At 40.6% G+C, this 21,987-nt stretch overlaps 1 protein-coding gene across 3 annotated transcripts in view; it reads right to left on the bottom strand.

Annotated features, from left to right (window-relative positions):
* AFAP1 (actin filament associated protein 1) overlaps window positions 1-21,987 on the bottom strand; it is a 120,318-nt gene that overhangs the window by 19,950 nt on the left and 78,381 nt on the right. For all 3 annotated transcript variants that reach the window (XM_063335942.1, XM_063335940.1, XM_063335943.1), the window contains exons 6-10: window positions 19,741-19,920; window positions 10,264-10,356; window positions 8,564-8,648; window positions 4,054-4,203; window positions 517-728 (exon numbers count right to left, since the gene is read on the bottom strand). In XM_063335942.1, the coding sequence (XP_063192012.1) occupies window positions 517-728; window positions 4,054-4,203; window positions 8,564-8,648; window positions 10,264-10,356; window positions 19,741-19,920 (720 nt within the window). The remainder of the gene's footprint in view (window positions 1-516; window positions 729-4,053; window positions 4,204-8,563; window positions 8,649-10,263; window positions 10,357-19,740; window positions 19,921-21,987) is intronic.

Raw genomic sequence — 21,987 nt, 5'->3', positions numbered from 1 at the left:
GCGAGGAGTGTGGCAGCGTGTACACGTGTGGTGTGCCCAAGAGACTCACCAGGATGGCGGCACGCTTTATTTTCTTACTGCAGAATTACCTTAATACGGACACAGACTGAGCAAAAGTGGTTCACGTAAGTAGCAGACAAATCAGAGTTAAGAGCTCTAGAGTTCCCATCAACAGTGATCCACTATTTAATTATTGCTAAGTTATTTACCAAAGTAATTATATCCCTCGTGTAAAAGCGTGCATAGAGAAAGAGCAGAGATATTTTAGTAGCAGGTCAAGGGAAGGTCAGTGTAGAGAAGCGCATCTTACTGAGAAGATTTCTGAACCGCATTAAATCTCAGTTTTCTCTTTGCCTACAACTCTTAATATTTTATTTCTCCTTCTAGTATTTATTATCCAGCTCTGCAATAATATTATTCCAAAGATTTTTGTGAATGGCCAGGTTGTATGGAAGTGCTTCTCTAATTTAGCTTGTGTATGTTCCTACAATTCATAGCCATTAGCAACCACCGCACCTCGAGCACAGCAACCTCCTGCCCGTTTCGGAGCAGGCGGAAGGTCAGGGGATGCTTCGAATCCAGTCCTGGGATAACTTCGCAGCCACGGAGAGGGATAGAAACAATATGCGTCTTCAAATCTGTCCTGTCCTTGTGGAAAATTAGTTTATTATCTTTCACTCTGCACCAGCGCTCACGCCAACGGTTATTTGAGAGCACGTTGAGATATCCTGCAATAAAATGAAATGTGAGATATTTTACTCCTGCCTTTTTTTTAAAAGAAAAAAAAAAAACAACCCTCACTTTTCACTGTAATGCTAGCACTTAAACAAGTTATTCCTCTTATAATAGAAAGTCCAGATGGATTTTAGGAAGACAAGTAAATGACCCTGCCCCACTTGTTTTAATGAAAAATTTCAGTGTGCCAATAACCTCGAAAAAAAAGCGTATAAAGATGTGATCCCGCTCACGTGCAAATGGCTGTTCTGCGTTACTGCTGCAGCTGGTTAAGCAGGAGCACACCGATCTCTGAGACTTTAGTAAGAATGGGAGAGGGCCAGTGGTAAAAAGGTATGCACACAGCCGCTGTGCTCGCACAGAAGACCCACGTTCTCCATGTGTAACGGCTTTGATAACTGTGGCTGACCGAAATTTTCTGGGAAAAATCACTGCTCGTATTATAAAATTAGATGATGAGCTACCTTCCGTAACATCCAAAATCAGTGTTTTAAAGATGTACTAAGTGTTGATGTTACATGGTCTAATTTCACTTAGAAAGAAGTCAGGCTTGGTTTGCAACACTTTTAAAGCAGAATTTAACAGATTGCTACCTATGCCAATAAAAATAAAATTCATACCAGTTTAAAATTCAAGAAGTAAATATATATGAAATTCAACTCAAATTTAAGACAAAAGTTTAAATAAAGATCTTTTTTTTCCAAGGGATAATACAGTACCCTTACAACACCTCAAAATTTCATGAACAAATTGCCTTTTAAAAACCCCACTTTTCTTATCATGCGCTATCTCAGATACAGTGTCTAGGCATATAATATCATTAAATGGGCAGCGTTTGTGTTTTTCCTTCTCTGTACCATAGCAACAATCTTTCCAGACTCACACCTTACAATCAAGACAATGCACAATTTTCCTGCCATATTTAGTTTGGGAATGTGAAAAAAAAAATATAAAATCTTTTACTTTTGCTTCCATAGAGTGAACAGCACATGAATCCAGCATGTTGCTGCTTCCAAACAGGCTATGAAGAGGGAAACAAATGATATCTTGCACAGGCCAGAATTTATGTAAAAAAATTGTCTTCTATCGCAGGTCTGATTTTCATTTAATCCTGTTGGATAGCTATCTCTTTGGTTTTCATTAAAACTATGACTTATCATTAATTTTTCTGGGTTTTCCTTCCAACATTATGGTTCCAATGTCAAAGCTTGATCCAACAGGATATAGCAGATCAGAATTGCGCACATCTTGGAAAGTGCCATAAAAAAAAGGAGGATGTGCACAATCCTCTGATTTTTGGCTCCTTGTGATGATCACACTCCAGCTCTCCTCCCTCATCCTGTAACAAAACCCCGTATAGCTGTGCATTATGCTATTAATCCCTAGAAATGGAAAGCCCTTCACGTGCAAGCCAGCTGGCTTGTTTTGGAGTGTGAGTCCTTTTTTTCAGATAGTACTTGGTTTTCCCCTCTGCTCCCAATGCACCTCTCAGAAAAGCTCTTCCAAACCCTCCTACTTCACTTGAACTAAGTAGGATCCCGTGCTTTTCCTCCCACATATCCCTACTTAAAACTTCAACAACTGACATGACCAAAGTGCCTTGAGTATATTCCCAGTTGGGGCTTAGCACTTCAGCTTAGCCCAGGCAGTCAAAGACCAATGATGCTGTAGGGAAGAGCTTGTGATGACTCCCAGTGCAGGTGGGTTTTATTTTCCACTCTAGCTGGGTGTCCCCTACAGCCCCGCTGGGCTTTTCCCTTTGTTCATGGGAGGCAGAGCCTTTTAAAGTGTAAAAGCCTTCAACTATGGAGCAACCTCCCAGAGAGTGTTGCACTGAGCCAAATTCTTGCTGGTGAGAAACTCCTGCAAAGACTCCCTGCAATGACCAAAGCCTAGACACTTACATATTTTCCTACAAAATCTGCAAGTGGCGTAGAGTAGAGCCAAATGCAGACACCAGTAATGGCCGTATTTATGTCCATATCCAAAATAATGATAGAAATACTAGGAATTAGATCGTACAGCTGTGGTTAACATCTCACATAATACAGAATAATCAACGGACTATGAGACCCCGGAAGTTTGAGCTTTTATGGAAGCCAGATGCTTCGGACAATGCATCTGGCTGGACACAGCTTTTCCCAGCTGTTCTTTTGGTTGATAAATCACATCTGTACTTAGCTGACGTATAGACATATATATACACACTTATTTAATCAAAGATCGCTTATATGAATGATTCCCAAAGTGTGGCTTGAGAGCCACCTGTGATCTATGAAGTTCTCGGCGGTGGTCCATGGATCTACTTCTTTCACATCTGCCACACTTCATGCACGGATGGGTTCTGCCAACTGCTGCCTAATCACAGATTTCTGGGTTTCCCAAAGTTTTCCTACTCAATTACAGAGGAAACCAATTCAGAATCTGGTGCAACTGCTTCACAGATTGCTTTCTATGGAAATATTTTTGGGAAGGGATTGGGAGAAGGGTGCATTCAACCTTATTCACGTGTGGAAGTGTCACTTCATACAGGAGCACCAGAACGCAACCAGGAGAATGTAAATACATTGCACTGTTTAAAAATACCAGAGCTGTGAGGACATCAGCTAAGTGCATTGCACAAAGTCCTGAATTGTGAGCAAACATTAACAGCTAAGATACAAAACATAAGCATTTTCTGCACGCCTTTTTAAATACTTCCTTGGCTGCCAAGCACTACAACTGTCATACGGAGTGACCAACATTAGGAGATAAAATAGCTTACTAGAAATTTGTAACTTCATTCAAGTTTTGTCCAATATGTACCACTTTAGGAACCCACAATTAAACTCAAATCACTTTGGCTGAGGCCAGAAGACTGCTGTCTTGATTGCTATCCCATAAAACCTCACCATAATCTATCCAAAAAGACTTGATCCCTTTCCCAAGAACCTTCTTTTAATTCCTAACCTAAATTTATTCCATATTGCCACCTATATTCATTTTATATCCATTTGTTTGAAAACAGCTCGTTTCTTTCTGCTTTTTGTCCACACTTCTCTTCCCCCTCACCTTTGCAAAGAGCAATTTTTCCAGCGCCCACCTTTGCAAAGGCTCCTTCTGAGCCTGTGCTACCATTTTATTTGAAAAGTCAAGTTCGTTTAGTCTCTTTTCAAATGATAAGCTCTTGATTACTCCTTTTTCAGTCTGAGTGCATCCTTCTGATGTCAAGGGAAGAATTATAGCAGCTAAAGCAATTTTAGAGGAATTTCTAGGCTAGAATTTTATAAAGTTTTAGTCACAGTGTGCATTAAAGACTCAAGGAGAGAAATCACTTACCACATGTTGGAACATCTTCTTCAGCTGATGAGGTCTGTTCATCTGTTGATGGCTTTTTCTTTCCTAAACCAATGATCTTCGTTATTTTTTTCCCTGTTACTTTAGTCACAGTGCCCTTGGCTTCTGATTTTGAACTTTTTTTCCTCTTCACTATTAAGAAAGCAAAAATGTGTATTTTAGAGTATTTACATTAACCAATGAATAGAGAGAACCTGAATAAAAACAGTAGTTCAGACAAACAATCTTGTGCAAGATGAACATTTGTACAAAAGTGCAATGTACAAAAGACTGCAATGAGACAAACATTATATGCTCTCTCTAATGCGGATGCCTATAAATAACCTCTGTGGTATAAAAATCATGGCATTCAGAAGGATAAGAAAAACAAAAATCAAGCTTCCAATTTAATTTAATCTAATCATAGAATCATAGAATAATAGAATCGTTTAGGTTGGAAAAGACCTTTAAGATCGTTGAGTCCAACCATTAACCTAACACTGCCAAGTTACCACTAAACCGTGTCCCTGAGCACCACGGCTACAAGTCCTTTAAATTCCTCCAGGGATGGTGGCTCAACCACTTCCCAGGGCAGCCTGTTCCAATGCTTGCCAACCCTTTCAGTGAAGAAGTTATTCCTAATATCCAATCTAAACCTCCCTTGGTGCAACTTGAGGCCATTTCCTCTTGTCCTATCACTTGTTACTTGGGAGAAGAGACCAACATCCACCTCGCTACAACCTCCCTTCAGGTAGTTGTAGAGAGCGATAAAGTCTGCCCTCAACCTCCTTTTTGCAGGCTAAACAACCCCAATTTCCTCAGCTGCTCATCATAGAACTGGTGCTCTGGACTTCTCACCAGCTTCATTGCCCTTCTCTGGACACACTCCAGCACCTCAATGTCTTTCTTGTAGTGAGGGGCCCAAAACTGAACACAGTATTTGAGGTGGGGCCTCACCAGTGTACAGTACAGTACAGCGTACGGTACAGGGGGGATGATCACCTCCCTAGGCCTGCTGGCCACACTGTTTCTGATACAAGCCATCCATTGCAGCACTCCAGTCCTGTGAGTCATCCCACCCTGTTTCTGTGATGGCAACTATATCATAGTTTTCCTGCTGCGCAATGGTTTCCAGCTCCTCTTGTTTGCTGCCCATGCTGTGTGCATTGGTGTAGAGGCACTTCAGCTGGGCTGTCAGCCCTGTGACCTTTTTAGAGGTGCGCCCCTTAAATCCTTGGAGGTATTTCCCTGGTGTTTCCGTGTTGGCTCCTATTACCTCATGAGCCCCTGGCTCATCTCTGTAAGGCTTCAAGTGTGCTGCAGTGTAGCCAGCTGTAATCAAGCTGAAAGCCTCTTTCCACACCAGTGGTCATCTAATTTATCAGTATGCCTGAGCTATCTGCATATGAATTTCGCCTGTATACATGAGAATAAAAATCCAGCCAGACGATCCTTCATGCTCCTAAACACTTACCTCAAAATACTTCACCAATTAAATATACAACACAGACAGACTACGCTCGTCCATCGAAAATGCCCCTGCTGTGTACAATTAGGTTAAGGTATCTTACCACAATGGGCCTTTTAGAAGGACAAGACTTATAAATTAGCTACTAACAATTAAGTCAATGGGATCAGTATAAGCCTTCAATGAAAAGATTGACCCTTTTTGTGATCATGCAGGCTTGAAAGAAAAAGCTCTGCTGAAAAGGGGTATTTTGCTAACATCCAGTCTCTGCTTTCTTTAACTTAATACGATACTAGTAATATTACAGCTCTGTGCACTGAGACGTTGAGCTGCTGAAAAGAAACATGGCGAGGACTATGGTTATAACTTTTAAAAGTGCCTACCTGACTAAAATCCTAATAAACTTGTTGAAAAAAAAAAAAAAGTTTCTAAGAGTGAACAGAATCCAAAAAGAAGACCTTTTACTTGCAAAACAGAACAAAGAAAATGAAATGAACTTTCAGAAATTGCATTCAGCCTTATTTGGATTCCATCCACAGAGCAAGTCTCCTTGCTAACTGACTGAGTAGCAAAATTATCCATCAACTTGTCCTGATACATAATTTGTGTGAAAAATACATTTAGGATAGTTACTGATTGGGCTGCTGTAACTTTATCCCTGACATATCAATTCCCTTTGCAACAGGGAACATTTAGCAGTTATGGACTTGTGTAAACTGAGGGGAAATAAAAAAGGGACCAAATGTTCACAGGAAAAATGACTATTTGAATTGATGAGCTGGGAAGAAGAATGCACAGAAATAGAGAAGCAGTTTGGGACTCACAATGGGATAATTTATCATATTTAGTTTAATTGTTAGCAATCATGGAACATTATTTAGAAATTGTATCCGTAGCCAAGACTGTACAAATCTGTCACCTGCTGCGTGCGGTGCTGAGGGGCAAAGGCAGCTTTTCAGGCACGGATTTTGCTGTTCACCAGCAAACTCCAATACAGCGACGCACGTGTGCAAGCGAAGGCCTAATTCTCTCTTCCTAAGGGAGGGGTGTTCACAACGTATATTGTGCTCCCTAAACGCGCAACGAGTTCCCATGTTTGAGGGAGGAAGGCCATCCGTCCATCTGCTCGTGGGGGATCATCGTGTTCATCCCTCTGCCTGAGGGATGACCCCAAGGCAGCACCTGCCCGCAGACAGGTTTCCATCCCACGCAGAGGCAGCCGATGACCGACTGTGGCTGTTGAGTGGGTAGGAGATGAAAAGCATTGAAAAAACCCAGAGACTGAGAAAAACTCATCTCTCTCAGACAGAAGCCCAAAGGAACCATTCTCAGCAGCATGAACAGACAGTGGAATAGGCCCATTTCAGTGCTTTTTTGTTTGTTTGTTTTCCTGCTCTATCTTCCTTTCACACTGCTGTTTTATTCTGCAGAACTGAGAGGCACCAGAAATAAGGCCTTCATGACCCAATCTTTTCGAGTCTAAAGAATACATCGATTGCCTGACAGCCAGTGATTCTTTGTCACAAAAGCCTTTTCTTCTTATTTCCTTCCCCACAGCAAAACGAGCAGCTGGTTAAGAGCGGAGCAGAGGCTGGCCGATGGGTGACGGCTGGAGACGACTGCTCTCCGGAGTCTCCCTTCCCACGTACTCCCTTAAGTATTTGCTATCCGTTGTTTGAAAAAACAAAAAAAGTGTAACGTCATCCAGAACCACTTAAAATGATGCCAGGGATATTTTAATCTCCTTTCAGTCATTAATACCTATTCTTTTTATTACCACATATTGAAGGGAACAATTTTCAAAAGCAACTGGTATTTTTAATTACCCTCCTTGAGACACCTAAGCTGAGCTGGTTTTCCAGCAGCATGTGCTCCATCAGCCTGTCTCCCATAGGGCACCTGAGCCACCAGGCACTTTTGGACATCATGGACAACAAGCTTTTGGGTCACAGATGTTTCTCGGCAGGTTTCAGAGGCTAAAACAGTAGTGTGCTTTTTGAAAGCTTAGTAGAAGATTTTATATGGTGAAATTTAACCATGTACCACAGCTTCTAGAAACCACAAGACCTGACATTGTTCCATACCGTTGGGTATGTCAGAGATCTGTATAGTCAGGAAATGCTGGAAAACGACCCAGGGAGAAGACAAAGGAAATGAGTCAAAAGGCGAGACAGCGCTGGCACCAAGGCCAGTATCGACATTGTGCTCACTGCAGCTCACATTACCCTTCAGCTTGACAGCTGCAGAAAAATGCCTTCTCTAAATGATACCATTGCTATATGGCAAGTTAACAAAGTCACAGAATTTCTTCTGCTTTGAGGAGCAGGGAGGGGGGAGCGACGGGGGAAGAGAGCACAGGGGTTGAGATTTTTAGACATAACTCAGACAAAATTCCCTCTGGGTTTGGGATGTGCCTCCGTAAGGTTATAAGGACTACAAAACACGCATGGCTCCAAAGTAGCATATGTAAGATTATATACACAAACCCACTGATAGTACATGATTATTTATATTTTAGTATGTTAATAATCATAAATGTTTTTATATATATGTATCTGTGTAAACACAAATATATAAACTGTATATATGTGTATACATACACATATATCTAATACACGTGATTCTTTCCTTCTGTTCAATGATAGCTTTTTTGCTTAGAAGCTATACACCCATAATTTATGTTGCCACTATACAGTTACAGTTAATAAAAGCAACTGTTAGTTGCTTATAGTGGTCACTCAAGCTCTGAAAAACTGTACTTTTGAATACACAAAAGCCTAAGTCCAAATTTCTATATTCTGTTTCCTTGTACTAATTATATTGATTTTACCTGCACAACGACAACATCAAATGCCTTCTGTTCCTGCAAAGTTTTAAGGAGCCACTCTTAACATAATTCAGCTTTCACGTTAAATTTAATCCTAACAAAAATATTAAAAAACTTTACTGCCCATTTTTAAAAGACAAAAGCCAGGTATTTCAGCACCTATGGCTCTCTATATGCACATATAGTTTCCACCAAGCATCTCTGCATCTGAGATGTACCTTGCTCTTTTCCATTGCACACGGTAGTGATGCCATTTTCCACAGCACCCTCCCCATCTGAGCTTGGCCTCTCAGACGACAGCTTCTGCAGGGACAGAGAGATTAGCTGACAGACAATGTGGGCACTACCGCCAAACGACGCGAGTCAATTTAACAATATGCTTACTGTGAAATACAACACATTTCAAGCTCTCATCCACTTGGAAGACAAATAGAAGACAGTGAAAAATTCAGTTTTAGAGAGTTTATTTACATTGCCATATAGGCTTTAGAAAAGCACAGAAACCACAAAATGGGTCTATATTTGAAAATAGAGTCAAAACAGTGAAATAATCATAAGTAAATAGTTCTTATTACACAATATATTTTTCATTAATATCTAGAGTCTAAATGTTGCTGTTTATTAATCTGATAAGCAATTAACAATTACATTGATAAGAATAATTTTAAAATTATTTCTTTTAAAAATGCTTCACATATGCATTTACAATTACAACTTATCAGAAAACAGTTCATTCCTACATGGTGCTTCAGTACTTCCAATAGCCACAAAAGAGAGGCTTTCGAAATAAATTTTCAGCACTGATTATTCTGTCATGGTTGTGTACAAGACACAGGATGACGCAGTAAAGAGCTTATGCCGGCACAGTTTTGGTAAGCACATTACTCATGAGTAGCGAAGCCATGAAGAAGATTTACTGATTATCCCAAAAAGAAACAAATGAGAAGTTTTGCTACCCTTTTTCATGGCACACCTTTTAGAAAACACCTATTTTATGTCACTTTTGGTTACTGTCTTAACACTCTGCAGGTGCGTGCAAGCATGCAACACAACAGCTTTTTGCCTTGTGAAATCAGGAGGTCTGTGCTGGCACGGAACGAACATGCTTTGCTTTTACTATCCCAGGTGCAATGCAATGTAACGCTACTGACTGTAGCGTCCTTCCACCATGGGGTTAGAATTTGCCATCAGGAATTTAGTGATGAAACCTTTGTCACGGGAGCTTTTAAGCAGGGTGTGCAGACGCATCTGCTCACACGGATGCCTTAACAGAGCAGGGGCTTAAGTCGGTGCTGTTAATGTACTGATTGTTCAGGGCAGGGCTGTTCTCCTTCCTAATTCTTGCTCTCATATCCTGCTGAGTCAAGGCAGCAGAGACAACCACATGTGAATAGCCAAGTTTCTGTGTTGAGGCACGAATGCTTGAAAGGGTCTGCCAAAACAGTGACCTCAGCATGCCCAGGGAGCTCTTCAAGAACTAAAGTCTCAAAACCAAAAGACTTTCCCTGAAAACTTCTGTATAATCTTCAGCTATTCTTCCCCGAGGGTCACATCCCCGCTTGCTCTTTGCAACAGAGAGTGTCTCTGCATCACAGCACACATATCAGACCCGCTGGCTGGTTGTGACCAAGTGAGTAGATGTGGCAGGAGTCTTAATTCTGTAGGATGTGTGCACGTATCCAGACAAAAATGACACAAGGGCAAACAGTCTAAGACAGTGGCACAAGTCAGCACAAGTTATTGAAGAATGCCCCAGAAAACGGTCTCACATGAAAAAGTCAATACATGAAATCCAGAATCTAAATTCAATTTCAGCTCAATTTCAGTCCAAACATCCTCTAAACCATGCAGTGCCTAGCAGTGCGTCTATAATAAGTAATCACAAGGAATTTTGCATTCATCATTTCAATAACTTTACCTTTTCCAGCTCCGTCTTGTGCACTGGAGAACTAGACAACGGCCCATCAGAGTCTACCGCTCCCGTACAGTTGCTGCACACATCCTTTATAACCTTAGGAGACAAGGTGAAGCTTGTTAATAATTCACAAAATACAAATCAGAGAAATTATATATGAATGTGAAGGGAGATGGAAGGAAAATCCCACAGACATTTACTAGGCTGGCAGGTGTCAGGCAGGCTGCCACGACACCAACTTCTCCACGCTGCCTCCCCAAGTCATTTCGTGCGTGACCTGGAAGAGACATAATGTCTAGAGGTGGAAGGTTTCAGTTTCTAGACAACCTAAGCTCCAAGGCTCTCCTGAGTAAAGAAACCAACAGCGCTGCTGATTTCCACGTGCTGGTTTTGCAATACGAACTCAGCTGACACCACCAAATTAATTTCGTTATGATGACGAAAAAGTGGGATTAGATCCAAGGTCCCGCATGTCAAAGGACAAGAGTTCTGCATAATACTCTACCCAGCTGCTTATTTTTTGCTATTGGAGAATTAATGAAGTGCTGATCGACTTACAGTTAATACTGCGCAGTGGTATTTTGTGGTATTTTGTATTATACTTACACATTGACATAAAGGTATAGGTAAAAGTAGTTGTAAATGTGTTCTCAGAAATGGGAATGGCATTAAGTCTGCTTTTAAAAAGTTAAAGAAAAATCCAGAACCAAATTCACTGAGGTTTTGACAGAATGTGAAGAACTTCAAAACCTGAAACTACATGAATGTAAAAATACGTGAAGAGTAAAGACATTTGATGACTCCCTATGGGCATAATTAAGTTTTTTTATCTCTCATGAGGTTACCACCAGCCCATTATGAGTCTGAAATTGCTTGTGCTGATGAGAACAGGTCCCGGCTCTCCATCCAGACTCACGCTGAGGGGGTGCTGAGCTCCACACCGCTGATTACAGCCATGCAGCCACACAGGGACAGCAGAGCCAAGTGACCTAAGAAAGAAAGACCCTATTCTGCTGGAAGCATTACCGCTAGACATGCAAACTTTCCCCTTCACATGTACATGTACGTGTTTCCATATCCAGCTCCTCCTTTCACACTGTTTACAGCAAGCCCGGCTGGCAGAGAGGAGGATCTGGCCCGAGAACTCCCAGTTCAAGGGAAAACAGCAATTATCTAACTATCAAAATCCAGATTTCTTTGAAGGAGAGGAAAAGCAAAACAACAAACAACTTCATTTCAGTTTTGAACGGAACAATTTTGATGCGGAAACCATTAAAGAGCTAAAGATGGCACCAAACAGCCCTTGCACAGCACTGAAGTTCTCTTTAAGGGTGAAGCTAAACAAATCAAATGTTTATGGGCTTTCAAAGACCCTATTGCTACAACTCACGAGCACATCATAAATTACAGGCACTGTATACCATAAAGAAGGAAAGAGCACCAGCCCCGTTTTACAGATGGAGAACTGGGGAACAAAAGAAAGATTAAATCACTCACTCAATGATCACTCACTACATAAAAAAAATCTAAGCACAGCAGGGAAATGAACCTACACTTTTATTTCTGAGCTAGTATCTTAAAACACTTCAGCATCCTTTCTTGACTGTCTGAACTTCCCGGTATCTTGCCCTAGACACATAAGCACAGTATTTCATGGCACTTGGTGTCCTTTGTAACAGAAAACTTAGATAGATCTGTTGTGGAGCATTTGCACCTCAGAGTTAAATGTAGCCCTAAATTCCTCAAAATCTTAAGAATTTTTTTTATGTTTTATTTTTAGTTCTTGGGACTCAGCATGGTGTAAATACACTGCTGTTTTCTTCCTAGAGAAATGTGACCGTACAGTTTCTGGGAACATTCATTTCTGTCTCCTGCATGACCCTGATTCAATGGCTCATGTTTTCAGCATCTGCTCACACCACACAGCTAGTTAATTTTGGCAAAGGCAGATAGTAATGGGAGTTACAGACAGAAGAGAGGGAAATGATTTGGCAGCGCTAACTGAATAGTATGCGCAAAGTCATGCACCCAAGTAAATCCGGTTCTTATCATACCTCACATATTTAAGGAGAAGCTGAAGTGTTTAATTGGGCTGCAATTAAATTTTGATTAAAAAAAATTACACACCCTCAGATGGAAGTTCAGGGCAAGATCTGAAGCAAATGCACATTCAAGGATCCAGCACTTCAGTTGGGTTCAAGGGGTTCACTGGCAAAGACTTGCTCATCGCCTTCTATGTGCAATATAATTGTGTTCGATGCACAGCATAAAACTCACACTTCTACAGCTCACCAGGATGAAATGCCTTTAATATATAATGGTTGCCTGGATGCACTCTCTATAATTACATTTGCAGACAGCTGCCATTATAAATGTGGTTTTCACATGCTTATAGCTTTAACTCAAAATTTTAAGGATAAAACATTCCACCAGTGTTGCCAACTTGCATAATTTCAATCACAAGACTCGGCATTTTTGTCAGTTTTTTTTCTATGCAGTCTCCTGGAGTCATACGAAAACAAAAGATCGCTATTTTCATTAAAAAATAGTTGTGAGTGAGAGTGGGGAAAGGAGGTCCGCAAACTTCTATCCATTGCAATGAAATGTGTGAAAATATGAATAAATGTATCTCAGTGGCTCCAAAACTAGAAAGGAAATAAAAAGAATCCCCAAGTGTGTTATTTTTAATAAAATGGCATAATCTGGAAGGCTGTACCGAGAATACTTTGTAATGGCCCATACTCCATTAATAGTTTAAGCTTTCCCACACATTAGAAAAGGGAAATCATTCTCTTTTTCTCACCACAAATGCCTTTGTACATTACATATACACAGACACAGGGTCATCTGCCAGGAAAATTGAACTGAGATCATAAACAGGCTATGTATTCAAATATTTAAAATATATAAGCAAATGTAATCAGAAAACTGAAGACCTTTAATTTCTTTGGATAGCCTCAAAACTAAATACATTTAAAATAATCTTCTGTTATTTCACCACAAGAATTTTAAATACCACAATTACCATTACAATGTTACAATTAGTAGACTTCAGAACTGCCGCTTTCAAACGCAGACCTGGAAAAAGCTTGCGCAGCCTGAACTCTATTATTATTCCTTATTTATGTTATAGAAAGGTCTTGAATCCCCAGCTGGATCAGGATATACTTCAGTGTATCGCATTGACTGCAGTGACACGAGGAACAGAGGGGAAATATTTGCAGGTACAAAGCTGGAAAGATTCCCTGCCCCAAGCCATTGACAGTGACGGGTGAAGTCAGTGGAACTTCTGCCACGTGGTGTGTCTGGAACATTTCTCTCTTTAAAACTACCTTACTATACGAGCACTAACATTTACTATAAAGCCTTCATATTTTAAATGACACACCATGACTGGAGGCAAAATACTTACCCTACATGCAAAGTCAGAAGAATCAAATTAGATTTTTCCAGCTACCTTCAAAGATCCAGGCTTCAGATAAAAAGCCCAGGCTGTGCAGTAAAAGCAGAAAGCCAACTACTGCTTGCCAGCCAGACCCTGCCACACAGAAACCCAACAAATTCAGAGTAAAAGTGCCAAATTTGTAGCTGGTTCCTTGTAGGTGACCTCTTTGGGACCCGATAAGGAGTAAGGTGGAGTCTTCCTGCATTTGAGGAGCTTGGAGACCGCTCTCCTGGTGGGTACCGTGGGACGAGTTCAGGCTACAGGCTGTGCTCACCACAGGGATGTGATTACAGCATCTCGCCTTGTCTCGTGTTTTCCTGAAACTCACCAGAGATGCTCTCACTTTTAATATGATCGAGTTCAAAAGTGATTAAGGAGAAAGCTGATGGCCTGACTGCACATTTGCTTCACTTCTGTATGTAACCAGGCCAGAAATCCAGCCAGCCAGCCCACCCCCCCATCCTTATCTACCCACATGTTTCACAAAGACAGGAATTGTTAGAAATGGGATAGGCTGAATCCCTGCCTCTTTCTTGTCTCCGTGGCTTCACTCTGAAGACAGGAATATAGTAAAGCTGAAATCTGCTTATACACAACATAGCAAAGGGAAAAGGGTTTGTCTCCAGACGTAACTCGGTATTTTTCGTTCCCGAAAACCTCCTTTTTTCAGTGCTGGAGAAGTACTGACTTTCTGAGACTCTTTGTCATTTTGGCATGACTAATTCTCACTTTCTCTCTTTTGGACCCTTAGACACTACATACATTAGCATCAAACTCCTCCTCCTTAAGAGAGGACCAAAACTCTCTCGGCATTTTGCAGAGAAGAAATGCCCCAAGGGGTTTACCTAGATAAATTAGAGGAAAGGCAGAAATTCTTGACATCGTAGCCTGTGCTTTAAGTCCCCCACAGAAACTCCCCTTTACCTTCATTACTGGAAAACATCATTCTCAAGCATCCCCTAGCCTAAAAAGATTCATCTTTCTGCCTTGTTGCTGTTTGTCTGAGCAAAGTGGTGATGAAACACGAGCACAGTAGCAGCCAGCAAGCCTATCTTTAGTGCCTGTGTATCCCCTTAAAAATACTTTTCTGACATACTCAACCAAGACAAGTCCTCTATCCTTTCTCCAGCATTATTACCATGAAGTCTATTGCCATATATGGCCACTGGATCGGGCAGAGCCCAGGGAAGGAGGCGCTGGGTGGCTGGGGGGGCCGCTGGAGGCGTTGCTGCAGGAAGGGCAGAGGTACCCGAGCAAGGGCAGCTGCATCCCCAGCCCAGGCGGTGCAGAGATGCAGACCCCATTTTAGGCCATAAACCTGAACTAGGTATGATTGAAATAATTTTCCATCCAAAGCTGCGAGTAGGAGAGAAGAGGAATACTATCTCGTGGTGAAAGCAAGGGATCAAGTCTCAGCCCTCCTGGGTTCTGCTCTTAGATCTGCTACAGCTTGCATTTGTGATTTTAGCCAGGAACTTAAAGAAAACATCCCTGAGAAAACAAGCAAATAGGATGTTTGCGGTTCTGTATTCACTGGTGTTTTGGGTTTTTTTTAACTTTACATATGCCTCTGCTTTTTTAAAGTAATGTATTGTTTTCCATGGTGCCGGTCACAGAAACACACTCTGGTTCACAGCCAGGATGGGGTCCTCCAGCTCTGTCAAAGCACACTGGCAGCAGTCCTGCACGCTGGACGAAGCCCTCACATGCAGCTCAGTCTGCTACGCCTCCAGATCATGCCCTAAATAGTTCTTATGCAAACATACTGACCTTACTGTGGTTTCTACCAAGGTATCTAAAACCCTCTCTTTGAGACAATAGCCGTGTAAGTCCTGGGAGGTTTAATTTAGTTTGCAAAGCTTTCACTGCTGGCGACGGTGTGGAGTGGAGAAAGAACCCAGCCTGACTGTCTTGGGACACAGTATGTTCCCAAAGTTCCTTATAAACTAACAAACGCTATATGGAAATCGCTTGTACCGAGCATACATCCCCAAACGCACTTTTTCCAGTCAGTTTTAAGGCACGATCGTTCAGCACTTGACTCGACTCAGCTCCAAAATGGAGATAATAACCTCTTTGGGGAACATTACTTAAGCCAAGAAAGTAATGTTTGAAGTGTTTTGAGATCTCTCGCTGGAAATTCCCATAGAAAGTAAAACCAGCCACACAATGTTTACAGTTCCAAGCTCAGTTTTGTGCTGATTCAAACTGGTAAAAGAAGAGCTCTGTCAGTAGTTTATTCTTCAGTAAAACTCAGTCCACATTAAGTCTGGAGCCCAGAAGTTACTTGACTCCCCTCACTAAGCTCAGGGCAATGAAAAAAAAGATGTTTTCAAAGACTTCTACGAGAGACAATATGCAGTTAACATCAGAGACGGTAACTGGGTAGGACAACCAGATTAACAGCCCTATGAGGAGTGTTGCAGGGTCTTTGGGTGGCTGGATACAATCACAACCTTGATTTTCTTCTCTCTTCAGGGCAAAAAAATCCCTCTTATTACAACAAGTTCAGAACTGACTGAACATTGTCAAAATGATAGATGCAGCAATGTCTACTTATAGCTGAGAGATTCTTCTCTAAATTACAGACCCTCAACTGAAGAGATTGCTGCAAAATGGCCGCACACCATAAAATGAAGAAAAGTTAAAAAATGGTGCATAATGCTAGGGAAAAATGAAAATCAAGGCCAGTACTTCAAAATGATAGATTAGCTCTCATGCATGATAAACCAGAAATACATTTTTGCAGGAGGCAATGCAAAAAGGAAGAGAAGGCCTTGGGACCAGACACAATGACCATTTCCTTCTTTCACCGGTCTTCTACAAGAAGCTACTTCAGAACTTAAGTTCTTTAGCATTCACATATTTTTAATATTAAGAGCAGTTTTCTGTGGCCTAGGCTGAAGGTCCTCCACAAAGAACACATTCATCTGTATGAATGAATCCACTAAACAAGCATCTTCTTGTAATGTCATGTTCTTAGTAGTCCTTTTATTTTTAATGTACCATTTCCCAGGGATGCTGACGAATAAATGCAGTTTTAACCAGTCCGTTGGATGTCCTGAGACAAACAGGCAGATTTAAGACCTCACTTGACCACAAATGCACAAAAGCGCACACAGATGCACATATACTCAAGCGCGCACGGAAAAAGCTCATGTTTGGGTCTGAGTGTGTAACTGCACACATTTTTTCATGTACATTTTTGTGGGAAGATTTTTAGGACTCAAGTCTGGAAAATTCCACCACTTTATGTTGCACACCATATTACTGCTATGATCTCAGCTCTAGCCTGAATTTATACTAGTTACGCTCCTTGCTCTGAAAGCTTGACAGGCTCTTCGGTGACATCAGCTATCTTTTTTTTTCATCAAGCATTTGTTAGCTGGTAAACCTGAAACTCCCTTTGTGGTTTCCAGTCTAGACTTCAATTTGCACTAGGTTTATCAGCTGGCTTTTTTGGTGTCATCTTTACAAAAAAGGTCTGAAATATTCCGCATTTATTTCATGCTTGTCTTCCAGTAGATATTTTAAAATTATTTGCTTAAGTAAACGTATTTTATACGTTTATACGTATAAAGTCAGATTACATCTGACTTAAAAAAAAAATAATCTGGTTTAGTTTTCATGGGAAAATCTGGCCTCCAAAGCCATTCTGAGCTTTTCAGGCTCAAAAGTAAAGCTGTAGTTCGACACTTGCATATGAATTCATGAGAATCTGTTCCTGAGTGACAACCTGGCTTGTATTGGTATGGTACCTTTGACAGAGAAGGCATGTTATGATTTAAAAACGTGGTTGCAGGGACCTTTCTCATTGTCAGTCTCTGAATCTGCCCATTTTATTAACTGCAGAAATCACACATAGGTGACAGAGCTGGGTACAACCCTGCCTCTCTGAGTGACAGGCAGGGAAAGCTCAAACCATTTCTCCCAAGACAAAGCAGTGATCTCTTTCTCAGTACAGGAACTTATTAACAAGGCCACACATGATTTTCAGAAGTAAGGCTTGAATGAGCAAGAAATAATTATTTTCACAATAACAAAACCAAAAAAACCCTTACATTTTGCTACATTTTTAAAAATACAAAAACCAACGCTTTTTTTCTCACGAAGCTATACTTCTTGAAAACGTTGGAGCTGTTGCAAGAGCTGTGCAGACCATTTTTGGTCAGGCAATTTGGTGGATAAGCAATTTGTACTACGCAGAACAGAGAGGGCTGCAGCAGCGCTGAGGACTTGGAAGCTGAGCGTACAGTAGCATTGCCATGTACTTGAAGGAGTTTTTATTAATAGAGAGCTTTGCAGCATGAAGGGAATAAATAAAGTGCTGTCAGATTGTCTCCAAATGCTTTGCAGATAACATACTGTTCGGCCATTCACCCGCAGCACACACAAGTTTGTTAACATGCAACTGTACAAAATATTTGTTTTCTTTTTTTTTTTTTTAAAAGTAGCAGGAAGGCATCTGGGATATGGAAAAGTCTAGCACTGGTCTCTCTGCCTGTGTGGGGAATGCTTTATGTACAATTTAAAAAAAAAAAAAAAACAAAACCAATTTTTATGAAAGAAAGTCCGATAAATGCCAATGAATTCAGCATTACTAAACCCAAGTTTAGAACAACACAGGAAATAATGGTGCCGTTACTATGATCTAATTACAGTGGAATTCCCTTGGAAAAGAATACGACTTATGAATTTCTTTTCATTCCAATCAGTGTTTTTGAAACTCTAGGTGAGTTAGTGGGACACTTGGATGGTGCTAGATTTTAAAAATTAAAACAAGATACTGATGTTAGAAGAAGCCTAACGGATACATCGCTGTGATAAGTTTCTATTAAAAAAGACCGCACTGAGTGTTTTTTCTAAGCTAAGATACAAACTCACAGTCAAAACCAAACGCACACAAACCGCAAACCCCCAAAAGGTATATTCCAATATTGCAAAATAGGAAATTACAGATTAATTTTCCATTTAGTAAATTAGCCCACAGCAGAACTCATACCTCTTAAGCTGCATTTTATGTCTCCCTCTTCTGCAGAGAAACTATCTGCCATCAGGAAATTCCTATGTGTTTAATTTGATTGTATTTGGAAAAATACAATTTATTCTTAGAAAAGTGAGTACCATATAAGGTTAGATCAGAGCGCAGCATGGAGAATGCCTGATGAGTCTTATGCATTCAGACTTTTATATGCATTTAAAAGGCTGGACTTCAAGGTCTTAAAACAAGCTACTGAAACTGCAGTGATACATTTCCCACACTACTGCACTGACCTCCACATTTGAGACTGGCAAAGTCCAACATAAAGACTAGTACTCTGGTTAGGATCTAAAGCTGCAGCCCTTGCATTGGGATTTTCTACAGTTTCAGACACCTAACAGAAAGGAGTGGAAGATGACAAAATCCCATTTCTCAGAAGCCTGCATTCCCAGAACAAACCCTAACAGATGATACCCTGCTAAACCAGGATTAGCAAACTTGAACTGACTTCAGGAAGCTGAAGGATTTTTCTCCATCCAGAGCAATTCAAACAGGTATCTCCTCAGAGATCCTTCTTTTTAAAAAGGCGACTGTGAGGTTTGTATGCCCAATTTTTGCAGGGCAGCCTATGGCAGTTATGCACATATACCACTCCAAAAAGCAACCTGGGTGCCAGCACCCTCCACATTAGGGAACTTGAACATTCAGCGCGCTACTGGTGTCCCCTAACCACCAAAGCTTTCTGGAAAATGAGCCGGAGGTGAAAACGCAAGGGACTTTGCCACCTCTCCTCTCGGTGCCAGATTATTGTGCAATTAGCACTGAAAACCATAGGCAGCAGCAGCTGTGTAATACTGAGCTGCTGGCTGCCCAAGGACTTGCTCGGAGGCCTGAACTTTAACTCTGTATTTCTGCAGTCCCAAATTAGATAGGATTTCAGTGGTCTGGATTTGCCTGAATATTACTTTCTGTATCTCAGTTTTAACAACAACTGAGCGGGCAACGGAAGCACTTTGTGGGTGGAAAAGCTCCTGGTCAGAAATCCCCCCCTTACCTTTAGCCACTGCTCTGCCTGCTCTTTGCTCTGTACTGCCAGAACCAGGGCATCCGCTCCTTGGTGCGAGATTTTCAGCTCATGCTTCTTCTTTTTGCTGTCCTTGGGAATGTACGTGATACTGCAGTCATTCAGGAGCAGCTCCATCTGGGGCTGCTGGTCCTTGGAACTTTTGTAACACTAAATAAATGTACAGGAAGTTCAAAAGTTAGACATCACCTTTCTGAACCTTGGGGGAAAGCTGTTATTATATAGACATGCTATTTTTTAATTTTTAATATTTTCCGTGCACTCCTTTACCACATACCACAGAGTTCAGCCAACGCCAACTTTTCATTTCTCCTCCTCATCCCCTCTGTAAAGCAAAATTACTTCCAGACTGACATTAACAGACATCTTTTATTGCAGGACAGGTACAACATATGGAGAGTATTAAGCTTCTCTGCGTTATCCTTATGACTCAACCTTGACCTTGGTCAAGTAGGAAAAGGGTGATTCAGGATATCTGTTCACATGTAGCAGCAGAATAAACTTGTACAGTTAACGACTTTAAAGCCTCGACGCTCACCCTGCCCTGCAGCAACAGCCTGGAGTATCAAGGCAAACCTGCGCCAGTGCCTACACGCTGCAGCCACAAAGGCGCTGGCACAAGCCCTGCCCAGCTGTTCTTTTTCTTGAGATAAGTAAAAAAATTGTCACCCTGTGGAAAGGGGGCAAAGTCACAGGACAGTAACATTTTTAGCTAATTCAGTTTAATCAGTCACTGCACAAAACCGCATAAATCTCCACATTAGTCTACTCTGTAAGCTCCTGGATAAAACTATATGACTTACCTGATGGTTTTTCCCTCAGTAGTAAGTGCTGTCCTTGAACAGCCATTTCATGCTGGATCACTGATGACCTGCTCTATGTTTAAATTGGTGATCTAAAGATTAAGGGTTTCACATTACATCGCTTGTCCTATAGACCTAGTCTCTACTCTTGTCTTCTAACATATCAGTACAGTTGCGGTTCATCAAGCTGTCATCAAGTGCCAGACTACAGAACAATGTTTAACTGTCTATAGGATTGTCTGGCTATTTTATATACTTCCGTAAATTGAGCTTTTACTCAATACAACTAAGCACAAAGGCAAAAAAGGTATGGGATAATAAAGATGACTAATTAATATGCACACATATAGAATAATTGAGTATAAACGTGTGTAAATGTGAACAGAGAAAATCACACGAACTTTTGCATGTCTGCGGCAGTCATGATGCAACTGTCGGGAAGACAGTAGCTGTTAAAAGCATGTTATAAACACAACAACGCAGGCTGAGCAAATACGGCCACTCTAAACCAGCCTCTGCAAATCACTCGTAATCCTCCTTCCCTCTCCAGAGTTTCTCTAGCTTGGTCACAGATTTTAAGTTTGTACTATTAAAAAAATATTATGTTTTCAAGCTATGAAATCTTGAAAACATACAACATTAGTCACTTTAAGAAGCAATAAACAGCATATAATTCCCTTCAAATTAATTTAAATATTTTATTTATAGTTATACATTACTAAAACTGCAGTGTATATATATTAAAGGACTTTAAGTGAAAGACTATTCCCTACTAAAAGTTATTACTAATGTCTAATTCTAATTAAAATATTTTGGTTTTATGAGGACAGCTGCATTTATAATACAAGCAATTACTAATCCCTAAGAACATATATTTGTTTTACTTGTATATCTCATAAGTTAAATGTCCAAGTCCTCCTTCAAACAATAAACCAATCTTGTGTAACTTGGTCGTTAGACTCCTATTGTGATTTTTATTTTCTTAATCTCCATTACAGAATTACTGAAAAGACAATCCCTATAAGGAGAAAAAAACCCCAACTTTTCAGACCACACATGTGGCTAAAGGAAATGAAAATAGAAAAAAATAACATATTTCTATACAGAACAACAAACATAATTGTAGAAGAAATACTGTGTGACTTCAGGGAAAAATCTCGTTTTTCCCCCTCTTTCTTTCTTTCTTTCTTGCTTGCTTTCTTTCTTTCTTTTCTTCAAGCTGTTATCAAATAGTCTTGAAATTTGATATGATCCTGGTATACGGTGATAAAAATGTGGACTAAGTATAATGGCATTGCAAGAATACAATACAAACTGAATTGGAATCAACATTCTTTTCGACACTTAAATGGAGGAGGATAGAAAAATTAAATCCTCAGTAACCATTGAAAACTGGCAAATGAATTCCAACGAT

This window comes from Chroicocephalus ridibundus, chromosome 5 (genome assembly GCF_963924245.1).
Source record: "Chroicocephalus ridibundus chromosome 5, bChrRid1.1, whole genome shotgun sequence".
Lineage (NCBI taxonomy): Eukaryota > Metazoa > Chordata > Aves > Charadriiformes > Laridae > Chroicocephalus > Chroicocephalus ridibundus.
Note: the sequence above shows the minus strand (reverse complement) of the source record. Positions and strands in the feature narration are given on the sequence as shown.